Below are 20,493 nucleotides of genomic sequence, written 5' to 3'. Positions count from 1 at the left end.
AAATGCATGGAAAAACAAAAAGAAACTAAAGCGTTCTAAGGGTCATCTTCACATTACGATCGTGTAATGGAGTACTACTATGTAGACAACATAGAAAGCGTAAAATTTTATAGTTTATCTCACAGAATCTGATAAATAATTAGGTATACTGAGAGCTATATTGGCCGTATTAGACTTCCTTTCCGCACACAGGATGTTATTTTCGTTTCCGTAACACATTCGCCGTTCATTATAACGTGCTTTGTTCTGTTAACCTTTTCTGCGTCTGCGATTCCAAATGGCATCATTAAGTATTCCTGGATTTTTTAAGCTGCCCAATGCTTCAGTGATACCGTCTGGCATCGCTTTACGTAGTTCAGAGTTTGGCCAACAGATCACAGTGGCGTTTGCTTTCGTGACTCGCCGTTTGTTTGAAGTGCAGAACAGAGAAGTGTCGTGAGTTGTGCTACTGCATTCGTGAGTGAATAATAACTGTTGTGTTTGGTTTTATTCTGTGTGTAGTTCCTCCAGGGCAAGGGAGAGAAATACGGTAAGTTTACAATACAATTATGTATGCATTTCTTTGAGTAATTATTACGTAATTTCTAATGATGCCATTGAGAATCATTATTTTATTTATTAACCAATTGCTTCAAAAGAACTTTTGTAATGGATATGGCATATGTGCAAGATATACAGTAAATATTCATCTCAAAAAAATTTTCCCCAATTTTTTTTCTAAATGTGACGCTCAAAGGGTTAATGAAATATACAGTATTTGTGCATATACTCCGTACGATCATACCTTCGTGGTGATCGACGAAATGGTACAGAAATCTAGGAAGACTAAAGGTACTTCTTCAGCCGCGTCTACCATTGCAGCAAGACGTCATTCGTATCATAATGCAGCGTTCCGGTGCAGGAAACAGTCGGTTCATCTCTTGGCAAGAAACGCTGGGCGAAGCGAAGGTCACGCCTCGCGCGTTCGGCCTTCTCCGCCAGATTTCGGGGAACGGGAGTCACGTGACACTACAGCTGCTGCCGCCTCGCGTAGCTTGAAAGTTTGGAACAGTGACTCGTATGGCGTGACACAGTCTGGAGGTGGCGCAGTAGGAAGTGCATATCAAGTATATATGCAGCAGGTAAGAACGCTGAGCCTGCACGACTCGTATCGCAAACTTATATGTGAAACTGTCAGTGAAATTTCGAAGTAGCTATTATAAGTGCAGGATACGGAGCTGGAAGAGGTGAGTCGCGAAATGCTTGTTACATCGTCAGTCAGACATGTACCAAACGTTGACTGCCCGTCCTATGTTGCCTAGCAGCTCGCTCCATGCTTCATGAGATTTGACCTCAGGTGTTCCCTTTTTATATCATAAGTGTTCACTAACGTAGCATAAATTGCACCGTAAGATTTGGATCCTGGCGCACTCCCAAGTTTCAACGAACCACTGCAGACGTCGGTGCGTGGAGGAATTAAAGCCTTTAGTCGGATTGAACTGGCGATTTTGCGCCGCTACAGAGGTGACAACTTCTCTGATTCAGAAAATCTACCACTTTCTTATGTGAATGCAGGCTTCCCTGGCAAACTACACTGGCGATTTCTTTTTGGGAAATCAGCCGCTTAATGTGTCCTTGTTGCCAGAAAAGAAATTTGTAGAAACGTCGCTCCAAAACGGTCATATTACGCTACTGCTTTCACGAGGAGAAATTCATCAGTGTCAATTTGCTAGATTCTCACGCAGTTTCTTCAGCCGGCTCATGAACCACCCGTTCAAACCCTAACAAGTGTAAAGCGTCGTCTAGACTAAATATGCACGAAGGTTCAGACACAGAACATCGTATGTCTGTTGGCATATTTATCTGTTGGCGTGTATACCTCCTTGTTGTAGGGAGTGTCTGCGCTTTTTTCGCACAGAAGATCTATTAACTCTTCGAGGTTATGCCGACATCTGTTTTAAGAGGGGACAAGTGCAGACGAATATTTTAGTTTTCATTATTTGTGTTTAATCTGATACGAAGTTTTCTCGTTCTCCCAGTGATAGCAAGAGACAGTAAAATGTAGGAAACTGTTCAGTGACGCTTTTAGGCCTGCGTGGAGTCATTTCGGCTTGCTACGAAGTGACGGAATATAAATGAAAGAAAATTATCGGTTTTCTTATAATTCTCCTCTTCTCCAATAAAAGCTGATCAATGTTTGTAAAATCAGCTAGGTCTAAAAGTGCTCCTTATGAAATAGACAGCATACTTTGTAGTACCTCTTGACTGAATAAAATTCCCTTGCAAAGGTAAGCCTTAATCAAACTTAAAATGGCTCAAGTCATAGCCTTAAAAGCATGTTTACACTCTGACAACTCGTGACAGCAGCGGTGAAACACAACAAATGTCGATGGACCAAAACGGCAGTGCTTACTGAGAGCCCGTTAAATTTGTGATATTACAGAGGCCTGGTGCAGTGATTGCTACATCGCCTGTTCAATCAGCGTAAATCACTTACGGTCTATAATGACTGGTTCAGTTTTTTACATTGTGAAAGGCAGACTTTTGGTTTTTTCGTTGCATACGTTTAATCATCAGAATGTTTACAAAGCATCGGGGTACACTGTTGGAAAAAAAATAGTACACCCTTTGTGGTTTCCAGTTCAATCAAGGTTTATTGTTGCAATAGTGCGTATGGATTAAATGAAATGATTATATTACAGATCAGCAGCACACAAAGTTCCGGAGTACTAGATTAGGACCAATGCTGAAACATGTCCAGGCGGAGGTTCGAGTCCTCCCTCGGGCATGGGTGTGTCTGTTTGTCCTTAGAATCTTAGAATAATTTAGGGACTGCTGACCTTAGCAGTTAAGTCCCATAAGATTTCACACACTTTTCAACATTTTTTTTTAAACATGTTAGTACGTGGTGTAGTCTCAACAAGCGGCAGTGCATGCGCTGACTCTGACATCTAGTTGATCGTACAGATGCAAACAGTGTATTCAGATACGTTATGCCATGCCTGCTGGACATGTTCACGTATTTCTGTAAGAGTTGTTGGTTGATGAGTCGCATGTGTCACTTCTCGTCCCATCATAACCCACACGTGCTCGATTAAAGACACATCCTGAGATCATGGTGGTAAGGGAAGTAGCTGCATGTCTGGCAGAGCACATTGAATTTCGCGGCCAGTGTGTGGAAGAGCATTATCCTGTTGGAACAACACACAACGCTCTCCGTTGGCGGACGATATCGAATCCATTATCAGTAAATATGCTATACCCCAGGTGGCATATGCCATAATTGGAACACAATGGACGTTGTCTTTCATGCTGTTCCATTTTTTTTTTTTTGCCATGTATGTTAAATGGAATTGTTGGAAATCGTAAAGCAATGGTCTGCTTGTTACTTTCTGCATGTTTGGATGGTGCTGATTCCGCCTGTCTGCTTTCACCCATGACGTCACAAATATGGCGGAAACAAAAACAAACACACACACTTTCCACAAGAAGCCTAATGACACTAACGGGACAAGCGCGGGAAATGGCGTGTTTTGGGTGGGGGGCAAACTAAATATAAACAAATTTAGACGCTTTGCGTAGCTACAACGTGTAAGTGAAGACAGCCATGCATGAATACCCACCCACCTCCGCAGGGGTCGTAACCCCTGCAACCCATACAAGATAAAGATGCTTCAGTAGCTGTTCAGTGTTTTTTGTCTTTTTAAAAAAAAAATCTCACGCGATAGAACGAACAGATCAGAAAGATAAATATAATAAACTAAAACCGAAATTGGAGGAAACAGATAATTAAAATAAGTAATAAGTATTTTTAAATTAAAAAAAATCTCACGAGATAGAACGAACAGATGAGAAAAGTAAATAAAATAAGATAAAACATAACTGGAGACAGCCACACTCAAACCAAACTCCGCACCGTCGTGATGTCACACACAACACCCTTACGTCACGGGTCAAAGCCGACGCGTGGGATCGGACGCTTCTGTCGACCCCGCAACTGTCGTTCAATAAATGAAACCCCACGCCAATTGCTTACGCTGTACCTGGCTGCTTCGTTCATTGCAACTGTTTCACACATTTATTTATTCTAAGTATTACCTGATCATTTTATTTGAAAAACGTAGCATTGTGCTTCTGAAGTACGTCAGAATAAGTCGTTAAGCTAAAGCAGGCTAAGTGTAAATTTCTTGGAATCTACAGTTTTTTAATTATGTTATGAACATTTTTCTTTGACGTATTTGGGTGCGAAAGTGTTCAAATCGAGTTTAATTTAATGTTTATATCATGTGACGTTGCTTTTATACTGCAAAAAAGTAAGCTGTTGATTCCATCTGTACTTGCACTGTACGTTGTCTCGTCTCCTATTATAAAAAATAGGAAAATATTTTTATATCTATCATATTATATATTAACATTCGGCAGTTTCATATTAACGCCCAGTTATAAAGGCCGAAACCGGTGGTGTGTGGACTTAATAAAGCAGTAATTAAGCAATTTGAGCGGATTTTCATTAATTAATGATGTGTGAGTCATTGGTGCGTATCCATTCACAATGATTCGTATTCAGTTTCAGTGTTGAACTGGATTCTATGTCGAATTAATATAATATCTGTTTCCACATTTTCTGAAGGAACCTCTCCATAATGCACAACGCTTAACTTGTACCGTCTGCCACTGGAAGTTGACTATCGCTGTAACACTGTCGCGCTGACTGAAAGAACCCGCGACGAAACTGGCCGCTCTCCGTTGTATCTTCTCTATTTCCTCTATCGGCTCTTCTTGGTAAGGATCCCAGATAGATGAAAAATACTCAAAAGTCGGTCGAAAAACGGCCTTATATGCATTTCCTTCGTGGATGCTTTACATTTCCTTGACGTTCGTCGTATGAATGCGTCTGGCATCTGCTTTACCTACAATTTGCTTTATAGTCATTCCACTTGTGATCGCTCAGGATAATTACTCCTAGATATTATACGGTAGATACTGTTTCCAGCAGTTTGTCATCAATAGTATAGTTGTGCATTAGTGGATTACTTTTTCTATATGTGCGCAGTGTCTTACATGTATTTATGTTCAGAGGCAACTGCCGGAGCCTGCACCATTCATCAGTCCTCTCCAGGTCTTTCCGCAAATCGACGCTGTCTTCTGCATTGCTACTTTCTTCAAGACAACTGCATCATCTGCCACCAGTATTAAAGTCTGCGACGCTTTCTACTAGATCATTTGTAGAACTTATAAATAATAATGGACCTATGATGCAAAGAAGTCTTGAATCCAGTGGCAGATCTAGTCAGATACTCGGTAAGCTCTTATTTGTTTCACTAGATGTCAGTGCGGGACGGTGCTATATTCCTTCATGGAGCCAAGGAACATGGCATCAACCTGACCGCCATTGTCTACAGTGCTATGGATCTCGTGGAGAAATAGAGCTAACAGTTTGGTGAATCCATGTTGATTTTTATAGAGGATATTTTCGCTCCCCAGAAACGTTATAATTCTTGAGCCTGAAACATGGTCCAAAAATCAACAGATTCACATCAACGATACAGGTTTACAATTATTCTTTTTACATGTCTTCCTGAAAAAGGTGGAATACTGGAACACAGATCAGTGTAACTGTACGCAATAATCTTGAGCTGTCCTGCTGTAGTAGTCATGAGCTGTCCTGTCAAGCTTTTACTCTAAAAAGTTTCAACATTAAGTCAACTGAAGTTCGCTATTGTTGTCTGATGTGCGGCTTGGGCACGTTTCACACAAATGAGTCCGTACCTCTTTACGGTTGCCTAAATGAAATGTGAACTTTGGAGAGGAGGTTATGTGATTGTAAAGTTCCCTGAGACTTCCGAATTATGAAGTGTAAGTTGGATCAACACTGTTAGTCTGGATCAGGCGTGGCCAAGATTTGCGATCCCAGAGCGCGCTCAAGTCGGGTCAGCGCTCCGGTTTCCCCCTCCACTGCACTATTCCGGGTAAGTGTGTAAGAGGGCTACATGCTGAAAGCTGCACACGCGGGAAACTTAGAAAGACGTGTTCGCAGTAGAGTTAAATTACAGCTAAGAGGCGAAAATTGCAGCATACAAGCAGGATTTTATCACGTTTACTTTCAAATTTTTATTTTACTGCCAAAGCAATAACTTTCATTACTTGATTAAAGAAGTACAGAAGGTAGTGCTATTACAGTGAGCAGAGCTACGGAAGCTCTACAAATAGATATTTTACAATAAGTTGTAATGTTTATAAATTTATACACATTTTAATGTTATGATACGTGATATGTCTACAACTACGATTCGTGATAAAGTCAAACACATGGGGCTTCTGCAGAGATTAAAATATCTTAAGCCTGAATATTGGTGGGACATTCTTGATTTTGTAACAGAAAAAAATAGATAGCACAGATGTGTTTAACAAAACACTGAAATAACTTTAGTGGCATGTCTGTGCAGTTGAGGTTATTGCTTTTGGTGAAACATTTTGTAAAACTCTTGCAAGTACCTGGATCAGCTCAAATTGGAAATAATGAGGTCACTAGCAGTCAAAAGTGAGACCGATCTAACAAATAAATAGAAATACGTCTTGAACTGTGCTGTCTCTTGGAATCTCTTTCGGAAATTATAATGAGATGTTTGTTACCAAAACGTTGTAGGCTATGTCTGGTCCACAAACGATTCCTCTGACATGTGGGAAATGTTCTATGTCATGAACCTGAAGTACTACTTTTTATTTGGTGGCATCAATCTTGTCCGCCATATGTTACCAAAAGATTGTCTCGTTGCATTAAGACACTTACTGAATTCAAAAAACACGCATGATGGTCACAAAAGGTTTTGTCAACACTGTACTTAAATTTAACTCGGTTTTTTCTTCTTAATGGCTACCTTCGGTTCATCTAACTTCCGCTGTCGTTAGTCAGATGACAAGAGCGTCATATCGTCTGCCTGGCTGTGTTGCAATCACGAAGCAGTAAGGTTTTCATGGTCATAGTAAGGTGATGGCATACTAAGTACTTTCCACGGACTTTAAACGATGTGGGAAGTATTCCATTTGGCACTGAACAGTGTTCCTTCTCGCCGGCCGGTGTGGCCAAGTGGTTCTGGGCGCTTCAGTCTGGAACCGCGCGACCGCTACGGTCGCAAGTTCGAATCCTGCCTCGGGCATGTATGTGTGTGATGTCCTTAGGTTGGTTAGGTTTAAGTAGTTCTAGGGGACTGATGACCTCAGATGTTAAGTCCCATAGTGCTCAGAGCCATTTGAGCCAGTGTTCCTTCTCCACTTTTTATTTTTCAGACATGTCTGTGAACGCCATAGTAATTACAGTGCAGAACGTAAATCTCATTTACCGCGAGCAGTGTTGTCGGCAAACTGCTTGGCATCTGACAAGGCGAATGTTTGGCGTCCGGCTGCAGCCTCCACTTCCCTGTTCCTCCTCACACCTCAGCCCCACTCGTGGCAGCGCTCAGAGCTCTAGGCAGGAGCGCAGCCGAAGCGCTCGCGTTAGCAGAACGCCGTTTGGCCGGGCTTGGTCTAGATATGTTTCAAGCTGCTCCGTAAGGTGCGGGCGAATAACTCAGGTTGAAGCCTCGTTCAGGATACAAACATGTTATCTGCCAGAGAGTTCAGGTGTGGTTAGTCTTGTGATACACCGTGCAGTAAATTCTCTCACAGAAAGCCTGAAAGCTGGGAGGGAACGCAGATTGTATTTCCGCCAAGCAGCTTACCTTCTCCACAAAACATATTTTCATTACCACAAGGCTGCACATACCTTTGCTGCGAAATATTAGAAAGCCCTACCGCAAATGTGTTGTTGTTGTGGTCTTCAGTCCTGAGACTGGTTTGATGCAGCTCTCCATGCTACTCTACCCTGTGTAAGCTTCATCTCCCAGTACCTACTGCAACCTACATCCTTCTGAATCTGCTTGGTGTATTCATCTCTTGGTCTCCCTCTACGATTTTTACCCTCCACGCTGCCCTCCAATACTGAATTGATGATCCCTTGATGCCTCAGAACATGTCCTACCAACCGATCCCTTCTTCTACTCAAGTTGTGCCACCAACTTCTCTTCTCCCCAATCCTCTGCAACACCTCCTCATTAGTTATGTGATCTACCAATCTAATCTTCAGCGTTCTTCTGTAGCACCACATTTCGAAAGCTTCTATTCTCTTCTTGTCTAAACTATTTATCGTCCATGTTTCACTTCCATACATGGCTACACTCCATACAAATACTTTCAGAAACAACTTCCTGACACTTAAATCTATACTCGATGTGAACAAATTTCTCTTCTTCAGAAACGCTTTCCTTCCCATTGCCAGTCTACATTTTATATCCTCTCTACTTCGACCATCATCAGTTATTTTGCTCCCCAAATAGCAAAACTCCTTTACTACTTTAAGTGTCTCATTTCCTAATCTAATACCCTCAGCATCACCCGACTTAATTCGACTACATTCCATTATCCTCGTTTTGCTTTTGTTGATGTTCATCTTATATCCTCCTTTCAAGACACTATCCATTCCATTCAGCTGCTCTTCCTAGTCCTTTGCTGTCTCTGACAGAATTACAATGTCATCGGCGAACCTCAAAGTTTTTATTTCTTCTCCATGGATTTTAATACCTACTCCGAATTTCTCTTTTGTTTCCTTCCCTGCTTGCTCAATATACAGGTTGAAAACATCAGGGAGAGGCTACAACCCTGTCTCACTCCCTTCCCAACCACTGCTTCCCTTTCATGCCCCTCAACTCTTATAACTGCCATTTGGTTTCTATACAAATTGCAAATAGCCTTTCGCTCCCTATATTTTACCCCTGCCACCTTCAGAATTTGAAAGAGAGTATTCCAGTCAACATTGTCAAAAGCTTTCTCTAAGTCTACAAATGCTAGAAACGTAAATTTGCCTTTCCTTAATCTAGCTTATAAGATAAGTCGTAGGGTCAGTATTGCCTCACGTGTTCCAATATTTCTACGGAATCCAAACTGATCTTCCCCTAGGTCGGCTTCTACTAGTTTTTCCATTCGTCTGTAAAGAATTCGCGTTGGTATTTTGCAGCCGTGACTTATTGAACTGATAGTTCGGTAATTTTCACATCTGTCAACACCTGCTTTCTTTGGGATTGGAATTATTATGTTCTTCTTGAAGTCTGAGGGTATCTCGCCTGTCTCATACATCTTGCTCACCAGATGGTAGAGTTTTGTCAGGAGTGGCTCTCCCAAGGCCGTCAGTAGTTATAATGGATTGTAGTCTACTCCCGGGGCCTTGTTTCGACTCAGGTCTTTCAGTGCTCTGTCAAACTCTTCACGCAGTATCGTATCTCCCATTTCATCTTCGTCTACATCCTCTTCCATTTCCGTAATATTCTCCTCAAGTACATCGCCCTTGTATAGACCCTGTATATACTCCTTCCACCTTTCTTCTTTCCCTTCTTTGCTTAAAACTGGATTTTCATTTGACCTCTTAATATTCATACAAGTGGTTCTCTTTTCTCCAAAGGTCTCTTTAATTTTCCTGTAGGCAGTATCTATCTTACCCCTAGTGAGATAAGCCTCTACATCCTTACATCTATCCTCTAGCCATCCCTGCTCAGCCATTTTGCACTGCATGTCGATCTCATTTTTGAGACGTTTGTATTCCTTTTTGCCTGCTTCATTTACTGCATTTTTATATTTTCTCCTTTCACCAATTTAATTCAATATTTCTTCTGTTACCCAAGGATTTCTACTAGCCCTCGTCTTTTTACCTACTTGATCCTCTGCTGCCTTCACTACTTCATCCCTCAAAGCTACCCATTCTTCTTCTACTGTATTTATTTCCCCCATCCCTGTCAATTGTTCCCTTGCGCTCTCCCTGAAACTCTGTACAACCTCTGGTTCTTTCAGTTTATCCAGGTCCCATCTCATTAAATTCCCACCTTTTTGCGGTTTCTTCAGTTTCAATCTACAGTTCATAACCAATAGATTGTGGTCAGAGTCTACATCTGCCCCTGGAAATGTCTTACAATTTAAAACCTGATTCCTAAATCTCTGTCTTACCATTATATAATCTATCTGATAATGTGTACAAAAGCTTACCTTTAAAAGTGGTACCGCAGCACAGTGCTTACCCCAGTGAAACACTTTTCCTTCCGTGCGATACGCTATAACCGAGGTGCAATTCTTATTACATACTCCAGTAACGACATTTCACAACGTTGGTATTTGTTTGATAGTTAAGTAGCAACATGACGATTTTCCCAGAAATGTCTATTTCTCTTTTCTAGTGCACTGTGGTAAGGCACAGATAACACTTTGCAGTTGCTACAAAACTTCCGTAAACTCGTGGATAGAAGGATGGAGTTTGTTGAATTGTTGTCATCTGTTGATATTCTGCTAAATGTATCATCTTCACTTCCATTGTTTCAAGTACGTAGTGTATAAAAAAGTTAACTGATTAAGACTGCGAGTAATATTAAGCAACTCTACAAATGCACCCCAAGAGTGTGCTTTGGAAATAAGAATCTTAAAACAAACAAATGTTTCAGAAAGTCTCGGGATTCTGACTGAGGATTGGAATACTCAGAACGAAGCCCATGTTCCACTGTACCTGACATAATCAGTCTTCAGTATTAACGCCTGGAAACTTTCTGTGCCGCCACATGAACTGCAACTTCAAAATCTACAATTAGTGTTTTAGGGTTAAAATTTTTAGTCCACAGACTGAGTACCGTTCCACATAGAGTTGTTGATAACATTAAACAAAACGCAACATACACATACTCAAAGGTAGTGCATAAATGCAACGTATGAAGCTGATGAAGTCTTTTGGTCATACGTAAAATCTCCATCCGCCAATACAGTATGCAACTTACAATTCATAAATTGCAGATTTTGTTCACCCATGAAAATACATTATTTTCCGGCTTTACAAAGCAGAATCTTTCGTATCGGTTTGATAAAATACCTGATTTAAGTGCCATAAGGCCTGGAGTACCAGGATGAGTGGGCATATGTTTCCTTCGCGCTCTGTAGAATGATAAATGCAAACCGTCTCTTCTGTATTTCATAGCTAGCTGACACAGATAATCTGCTGGTATTATTTTACTACCTTGTGAAATTAGTCCTTCGCACGCTCTTCTTTTGTAATTATTCCGCGATTAAATAACCCTACCGATTTTGTCTTCATGATCATGGGTGTCCCTTAAATACACTATTTCACACATTTCCGAACTAGTCCGTAAATTTGAGATATAAATCTCCTCCGTGCCACCTACACGCGTCATTTTACGCGGCTTTGTTTTTAAAATTGTCCTTAATAACAAAATCCACTCCATGTTTCGTTTATGAAGTACATCCTTAAACGCTTAAAGTGACGAGAGAAAAATAAATATTCTTACATACGAGCGTCGAGACATTCATCCCGCTAGCTAAGTAAAGCAATAACTTCTGACTAAGTATATGGACGTACACAACACAACACAACACACAACCTTGCTTAGCCCCGTGTACAGTAACTTTCGCCTGTGTCCTTAGCCAACAATCAATCTTCCATCTTGCCGCTGAGTCTACCGTCGTACGGAGTGGGGTAGAATAAACGCGGAGTTGCATAGCTTATGTGGTAGGTAATTAGGAATTTCATTTAGCGATATTGAAAATTCATCTTCTGCAATAATGAAGTTTTTTTTGTGAACGTGAAAATTAATTTTTCCGGAATTTTTTTGCGCATTTGTAACCAAACTTGAGGAAAAACAGGATGGTTATAGTCAAACTTTTGCAATTTGAGAAGTACTCCCCCACCCCACAATCAGAAGAGTTATCGTAATGCAATGAAAGTTTGTAAAAACGCGTAAGCACATGCGGAAAAGAATAATGAACCATTGAAAGAAACACATTTTAATTTCCACGTGAGAGGGTAACATTTCTTAATTGCATACCATGTTTACGTTTAATACAACAAACGTTGCTCACCGTGACAACTATCTGCACTCACTGCAGCCTCTAACCGTGTTAGAGGTAACGTTTCAAGGAATTTCGCCGTACCTTTCGAACGGTGGCCTATGGAACATTCAGCTATCGTGAGCTGACTTATAAGTTCGTGGCGCCCTCCATCGGTAAGGCTGGAATTCAATATGGTGTTGGCCCACCCTTAATCTTGATGACAGCTTCCACACTCGCAGGCATACGTTCAATTAGGTGCTGAAAGGTTTCTTGGGGAATGGCAGCCAATTCTTCACGGAGTGCTGCACTGAGGAGAGATATCGATGTTGATCGGTGAGGCGGTACGAAGTCGGCTTCCCAAAACACCCCAGAGGTGTTCTGTAGGATTCAAGTCATGACTCTGTGCAGGCTAGTCCATTACAGAGATGTTATTGTCGTGTAGCCACTCCGCCGCAGGCTGAGCATTAAGAACAGGTGATTGGTCCTGTTGAAAGATGCAATCACCATCCCCGAATAGCTCTTCGACAGTGGGAAGCAATAATTTGCTTAAAATATCAATGCAGACCTGTGTTGTGATAGTGCCACGCTAAACAACAAGGGGTGCAAGCCCCCTCATGAAAAACACGACCCCACCATAAGACCACCGACTTCGAATTCTACTGTTGGCACTACACACACTGGCAGATGACGTTCAGCTGGCTTTCGCCACACCGACTCCCCGCCATCGGATCGCCACATTGTGTACCGTGATTCGTCACTCCACACAACGTTTCTCCACTGTTCAATCGTCCAATGTTCACGCTCCGTACACCAAGCGAGGCGTCGTCTGCCATTTACCAGCATGTGTGGCTTATGAGCAGCTGCTCGACCATGAGATCCAAGTTTACTCACCTCCCGCCTAACTGTCATAGTACTTGCAATGGGTCCTAATGCAGTTTGGAATTCCTGTGTAATAGTCTGGATAGATGTCAGCCTATTACAAATTACGACCCTCTTCAATTGTCGGCGGTCTCTGTCATTCAGCAGACGAGGTGGGCTTGTATGCTTTTGTGCTGTACGTATGCTTTCACGTTTCGACTTCACTATCACTTCGGAAACAGTGGGCCTAGGGATGTTCAGGAGTGTGGAAATCTCCAGTACGGATGTATGACACAAGTGACACCCTATCACCTGACCACGTTCGATGTATGTGAGTTCCGCGGAGCGCCCCATTCTGCTCTCACAATGTCTAATGGATACTGAGGTCGCTGATATGGAGTAACTGGCAGTAGGTGGCAGCATAGTGGACCTAATAGGAAAAAGTATGTATTTGGGCGTGTCCGGACACACAGTGTAGCATACCAAGGAAACGAAACTGCATGTAAGTGAAGACATGATTCCGAGGGAGAGAGGCATACTTCCATTTATCCAGTGTGCCTTCCAGAATGAGAGTACCATCCAGAAAATGACACGAAAACATTCGCCAAACCATAACCCTCCGTCGTCCAGTCTGGACTGTTCAGACCATGCTTGCAGGGCGTTTGCTTCAGTCTGATGGGGCGTAAAACGTAATTAATCTGAAAAGTTCACCTGTCGCCACTCTACGGACATGCACTTGTGCTATTGGCGTGCAAATTGCAGCCTTCGTCTCCCCTGAACGGTAGTCAGCTTGGTTACATGGGCCAGGCACCTGATGCTCTGGCCCATACGCAGCAACGTTCACTAAACGGTCGGCGAGGAGATACTGGGTAGTCAGTTGCTCAGCTGTTACACGTTTATTGCCCCGGACACAATTCTGCAGCCGTCGTTAATCCCTGTCATATATGGTGCACCGCAGTAGCATTGGCGCCACTTTTGGATAGTGCCGTTTTGTCATTCATGGTGCCGGCCGCTGTGGCCGAGCGGTTCTAGGCGCATGGATGTGTGTGATGTCCTTAGGTTAGTTAGGTTTAAGTAGTTCTAAGTTCTAGGGGACTGATGACCTCAGGTGTTAAGTCCCATAGTGCTCAGAGCCATTTTTTGTCATGCATGGTACACTCTGAATACAGCGGCCCACAAATAGTTGACGAACATAGCTGTCCTGAAATCCTTCCTCAATTGCCCTGAAAGCCAATTATAATGCGCGTTTGATATTCAGATAAATTGCTCTCTCTCCACATTACGACAAAGTCTGCAATGTCTTCTGTGTCACCTGACAATCTGTGATAGTGGTACCCTGTGCAGCCTGTGAATGGATGTTGCACATTGCTCATTGATGTCAACATAGACTGTGATCACGTTAATTTGAGTGGACTGTGTGGTAACTTCTGACCTTATGTCGTGTCCTGACATGGATGGGAGCGGGAGAAAAGGGGTTGTCAGTCTGCGCTCCCGAGCGGCACAGAGCAGAAGGCAAGAGGACAATTCACAGTGAAGGCATTTGTTTGTTTTCTTCTATCTGAGCCAGTACTGGTGCAGGCATTTACTGGAAATGCAGGTTGTTAGACATGATAGGGAACTCGTTGTGGAAACTCTTGGACAAAGGGTTTTGAAACAGTTGTTTATTCCAGACAGGACTATCACACTGGAGGGTAGTTCTAGGGTTAGAAAAAGCATGAATAACAATTTACAACAGAAACCAGTGCAGAAGTCCTAGGATAGATGCTAACCACAGTAGCAAACTCAAGCAGCCTCTTAAGGCCACAACGTAGCTGCAAAACACAGCATACTGAATGTGACACTGTTCACTGAGGCACTCCAAGTGAGAGGAGACTTACCCGGAACAAGACCGAACGCGTGGGGGCACTGTTTTTCGCACTTAAAGCCAACCAGCTAATCCCACAAGTCTCTTGCAAGCGTCTTCCAATCACGGTTTAGTTAGGTCCCCTCTACTGCTCCTAAGGCGGGGATGTTAATGCAGTTGCACTACCTAAGTCCGTAATTAGTATCAAAATTGTTCAGCTGAAAGCTAAACGTAATTGCTCTGCAAAATGAGACTTGCAACATTGTTGTTATACGTCATTTAGCCCCGCCCCTCGGTTTCCCCGGAGCAGGGACTGTTAGGCCAACAGTTTTTTTGGCGTTTTCGCTGTCTTTCTAACCCTTGTGAGCCTACTGACGCTGCTGTTCTCAGGGTTGGTATCAAGCTCTCTTTACCGCTAGTAAGTGCTACGGTGGCAACCTACCACAGCATGTAGACGACATATGAAGTTACATGTTAATTCCTTGAAGAGTAACTAGCGCCCTGGGACTGCTTCTGGGAACGTCTGCATTTTCGCGACGCACTTCCCTTACGGTCTACTTCATGTAATAATATCTCTCCTAGTTTCTCTGCCCTCAGCATCGTCTCTGCTTTCGCACCTTGGAGTGCCTGTCCTCTATTCTCACAGCTTCAAGATAACACCTCAGTAGCTGGGAATAATCAATATATTACACTTATCGGTATTGTGCCAGTACACCATTTTGGAAGATTCAGTGTTCGATAGAGACTGAAATGTAGATAGAAACTAAAGAAATGGGATACATTTTGGGCAAAAGAAGTGTTCAAACTGTTAAGGAAATATTGGTACTGTGTTACCTAAGAACTGCAGTTATTCACTTATGGCGTCTGTCTGATACAGCAAGAATATCAGGGTGTCGTAATTTACAAGTAAAGTAAAAATATTACGAACTGTTGCGTCACACAGGTGTCTCTGTGCATCATACAATTACTGAGAGCGCTGTGTGAGATCAAAGGGCTGATCAGTAACGCTGTGTTCCAGAATCACCCGCAATGGAATCCGTTACCAAGGTTGAGGAAACTGCAGCTGTCGACCTAGACGCCTTACTGGACGCTGGGGAGGGCCCCATGGTGACTCTCGTGGCAGGAGAGACGCGGCTGATGGCGCGCAGGGCCGTCCTGGCAGCGAGGAGCCCCGTCTTCAGCGCAATGTTCAGCCACGACACGCTGGAGTCCAGCAGCAATGAGGTCACCATAACAGACGTGGAGGGTCCGGTGCTAAAAGAGCTACTGGCCTACTGCCACACGCTGAGGACTCCACATCCGTCCAGCATGACTCCCCAAGTTCTGGCAGCAGCAGACAAATACGATTTGTTGGGATTGAAGACAGAGTGTGAGCAGCAGCTGGCTTCTTTGCTGACTGTAGAGTCAGCGGCGGCCACAGCAGTGCTCGCTGTCAGGCACACATGCCCCAGCCTCACGAAAGCCGCCGTCGCCTTCATAAAGGCCAACTTCCAGGTGCTGGCCACTCAGGGTTGGGCCGATGCTGTGCACAACCAGCCCAAGGATGTGGTCGAAGTGTGTTGGCTACTTGGGCAGCCACCGACAAAAATCAGGTAAGCACAAGCATAAGAGCAAGATGCTAATCTGTGTTTTCCAGTGCTAGGGGTTGTGTGTGTGGATTGTGTGTGTGTGTGTGTGTGTGTGTGTGTGTGTGTGTGTGTGTGTGTGTTGTGTGTGTGTGTTGTGTGTGTTGTGTGTGTGTGTGTGTGTGTTGTGTGTGTGTGTGTGTGTGTTGTGTGTGTGTGTGTGTGAGTGTTGTGTGTGTGTTGTGTGTGTGGTGTGTGTGGTGTGTGTGTGTTGTGTGTGTGGTGTGTGTGGTGTGTGTGTGTTTTCTGTGTGTGTGTGTGTGTGTTTTCTGTGTGTGTGTGTGTGTGTGTTTTCTGTGTGTGTGTGTGTGTGTTTTCTGTGTGTGTGTGTGTGTGTTTTCTGTGTGTTTGTGTGTGTTTTCTGTGTGTTTGTGTGTGTTTTCTGTGTGTTTGTGTTTTTGTAAGCCTACAATGTTTACCATTGAATTAAGTAGATGTGTTTGTGCTGGGAAATATACCTTCAGTGGAGACTACAAAATTCATCTGGTGATAGCTCACAAACCTTTTGTTGCCTTTTCGTGACTGGTACAACAGATCTATGAACTGAAATGTTTGTTACGAGATAAATAAGCTAACAAAATCTTTGGAAGAGCCAAATATTTTATAACTTCGAGAACTGCTTTGATCTCTAAGCAATTCATCAATACTTGCAGTCGCTAGTTCATTTAAACCGTATGTGTATGTAGGTTTTGGCATTATGCCTGTTCTGAGAAAAAAAGATATGTTTATTGGGTTTTCAGCAGGAGACGTTCTTGTTGTGAGTACACAGGTGTGCTACCCAGCAGGGAAACACGCAGTAACCTCTGCAGATTGTACTCGAGCAGGCGAGTGCTCGGGATTTTTTGTGCCTGATGTATAGCTCATCACAACTCTCTCGACGAAAAGTTGCATCTAGTAGTTTGGCGTCACAGTTGCTACTGATGAGATACTTCTGACTGGTATTAAGCTGGATAACGAGAAGTCGAAAATGAAGAGTATGTCGCTTCTTACTAGCACCAGGAACATAACAGTATGCCGCAATATGAGACAATGAGAGCAGCAATGTATCTACAACTTGTCATGCCCTGATGTAAATGGTGACATGTCGCAAATTCAGACTTCCTCCCTTCACTCAGTTCCATGTCTCACAGTACACATTCAACAGCCAAGTGGACACCTTTGAGCTGGCAGGTGAAACTCTGCATCTGCATCTGTCAGCAGCGTTGCTTCTGCCAGCCCCAGCATCAACAAACATCTCATAGGAAGCCAACAAATGTGACCAGCCATGAGTTGGTGATAGCACTTTCTACTTATGATCACGATGTACTTTTCAATGTATTCAAAATATCATACATCCTGCCTCAGTGCGCCTACCACTGTGCAGGATAGTCTTACAACTTTGCCTGTTGCATTATTTGTTTCTATTTTCTTACTGTATCCCATCAGTTTTCGTAGTTAAAATATTCTGTTAACCCTGATCGGTACAGGGGGAATTTTACATCAAGCTCCAAAGAGTCATGTTACATACAGCAGATATCTAGTAGGCAAGGTACTGTAAGCACATACGCTCATATGCTCTGTGTTCACCCACAACACCCTCATGACATCACAGCAACACCGAAGCTTTGAGCAGCGTCCACACAATACTGGGTCTTCTTACCACATTTCTCTGCTTCTCTGTTAGGGAGTGACCTAGTAATGGTGCTGTAGTAGGCACTCATTTCTGTAACAGTGATGCTGTGTACAGAAGCAGATGACAAACCTCGACGCCCCTGTCTTGCATGAAGTTTTCTATGGTGCTAGTAATAACCTTCCAGTGAATGCCACTAACTTAGCCCAGACAGGTTGCTCATGTTATATTGTAGGAATGTGACTCCGCCTGGGTCTCGACTTTTTCACCGTTTCAAAGGGAAATGAAGGACGAGAGATTGGGATCAATGTCCGTTCCACTTCCTCCCTTACATCTTGAAGCGTCTGGGTTTTTTGCTCTCCATGCAATCAAAGTGCCTCCTGAACTTCCTCTCTCACTATCTGACGGAGAACACTCGTGAAATCAGTTCCTTCCTCCACCACAGACATCGATTCGACGTTTGGAAGCCGTTCAAACTTCTTGCGTGTAATTCTTTTTGATGCATTGTCTCGATATACTGTCACCATTTTATGAAGTCGTCAGCTGTCGGAACCTCCTTCAGGAGTAGGGCTTGATACATGTCCTCAGCAATACCCTTCATGAGATGTGCAACCTTATCTTCCTCCTTCAGTCTAACATCCGCTATTTTACACTGCTCCAAGACGTCTTGAAGGTAGGATCCTGTAGTTTCTCTTGGACGCTGTGCCCTGAACTTTAGTTTATCTTCAGCCTCGCACTTCTGTCGTTGTTTTGCCGAAATACTTGCGCAGTTCCGTCCGGAATACTTCCCAGCTTGTGAACTTCTCCTCGTTGTTCTCATACCATTGCTTGGCAGTGCCCTACAAGTAGAAAAATACGTTAGCCAAACACACGTTGCCATCCCATTTGTTAAACTAGGCTATACGCTCATATACCCTCTGCCACTTGTTTTGATCTTGGCCATCGTCACCAGAGAACCCGGAAGGATGTCTCATGGGGTGGCACACAGTTGCTGTCATCCTAACGTCCTCGTCTTCTTCTGTCTTCGATAGACTGCGATGTGTTGAATATGGCTCGAACTGAGGTTTCTCACCACGTAAACGGCGGCTCTGTCGTGGCCTGATTGGAGCCACTGTCGTCGATAACGTGCGCTATCGTAAGTTCCAATACCCAACGTCTCCACCAGAATGTCACTTAGAAGAAGGTGTAATTAAATTAATAACGAACACTAACTTCACTTAACGAATGTTTATTCAGCACTTGCACATAAAAGGGCGTGGAGCGAACTGCCTCCAGCCAGAACACAAACAGTAATACACAGCTACAGAACATTCCAGTACAATGATTCATGACATTTGTGGATACTTGTAGAATGTACTCGAACCGAATATAGAAATTAAAAGTTTTGCACATACGACCCTTCATGCAACAGTTTAGTGTCATATCCACTACATCACGGTGCTAGTTTGAATGGAATCCTCAGTGTAAGAGTCCTTATCGCATCCCAGACCGAGTCTAATTCGAAGGCATTTTCGCCAATATGGTCTCTGGGGTCTCTTAAGGGTGGGGAACCGAACCCAGTCCACAGAAGGTCCCAGTTTTCTTTGTGAAGTTTGTTTTTTACCGTCTTGAATTGTAAATCACTCTGTAGGCCTTAGTAGTAAATCAGTAATTTATCAGATTATAGTCGCTAGTTCTCTGTCGTGAGGTGACTTCCCAATGAACATACCTAAAAGCTGAGACACTCGTAAATGTAACGTCTACATTGGAGATTTCTCACGCCATGTTCTGGTAAGTAGGTGTATTTCCAGGATGATTGTGCACTTACACTGATGACTCAAAACATTATGTCCGCAGCCCACTATTAGGTTGAATGCCTCCTGATGCTGTAGCGGGCATGTGGCGAAGTAAGAGAATTATTTCAGCGGAACAGAGATGAAAGGGAAGCCATTATAGCGAAGATTCGGGCCTCAAATGCGCAAATCCACTGATACAAGCCTTTTTGACAAAGGGCCCATTGTTGTGGCACTGCGGCTGCAAACGGGAATCTCTGAGAAGGCGAAGGTGGTCGCCTGTTCGCCTACTTCTGTCGTGAGCACCTATGGAAAGTGGTCGAAGGATGGTGAAACGAGGAGTAGGCTGTATGGTTTTGGACGACTTCGTATCTTCACGAAACGTAGAGGTCGGAGGATGCCTTCTGTGTAACTCTAGACAGGTAGCGATCGGTGGTAGGTCTGACGACACAGTGCTGGTGCAGGCACAAGTGTTTCGGAACACATCGTTCAAAGGCCATCGTCGAACATGGAGCTCCACGTCACATGACCCCTACATATTCCTGTGTTCACCAAACGACATAGTCAGTTAAGATTGCAGTGGGCACAGCATCACAGGGTATTCACCGCGGACCAATAGAAACATATGGCCTGTCGAATAAATCGCATTTCTTGTTACAACGGGTCGATGGTTGGGTCCTTACTCTGACATCCAGACACGAAACGTGCACTGAACCACAGATGCCTTGTGTTTAGAGGTAGATTGAGTTGGGCTTCCACTAGATTTGTGATGGTAATAAAACGCATCATGATGGCTGTGAAATACTTGAACATTACGGACCACCTGCATCGCTTCATGCTTGAAGTCTCACCCTCAGGTAATGACATCTTCCAGCAGGATAACCGTCTGTGTTGCAA

General features: G+C 43.4%; 1 protein-coding gene across 2 annotated transcripts in view; it reads left to right on the top strand.

Annotated features, from left to right (window-relative positions):
• The first annotated feature begins 415 nt into the window (after positions 1-415).
• LOC124621973 (serine/threonine-protein phosphatase 6 regulatory ankyrin repeat subunit C-like) overlaps positions 416-20,493 on the top strand; it is a 42,115-nt gene continuing 22,037 nt past the window's right edge. Inside the window, exons 1-2 of one of the 2 annotated variants that reach the window (XM_047147519.1) lie at positions 416-529; positions 15,609-16,182. In XM_047147519.1, coding sequence (XP_047003475.1) covers positions 15,620-16,182 — 563 coding nt within the window. In that variant the 5' untranslated portion in view covers positions 416-529; positions 15,609-15,619. Of the gene's footprint in view, positions 530-1,023; positions 1,122-15,608; positions 16,183-20,493 lie in introns of those variants that run through there. The other variant, XM_047147511.1, reaches the window with a different exon arrangement.

The sequence above is a fragment of the Schistocerca americana genome, chromosome 1 (genome assembly GCF_021461395.2).
Source record: "Schistocerca americana isolate TAMUIC-IGC-003095 chromosome 1, iqSchAmer2.1, whole genome shotgun sequence".
Lineage (NCBI taxonomy): Eukaryota > Metazoa > Arthropoda > Insecta > Orthoptera > Acrididae > Schistocerca > Schistocerca americana.
This window is presented reverse-complemented; position numbering and strand designations above follow the sequence as displayed.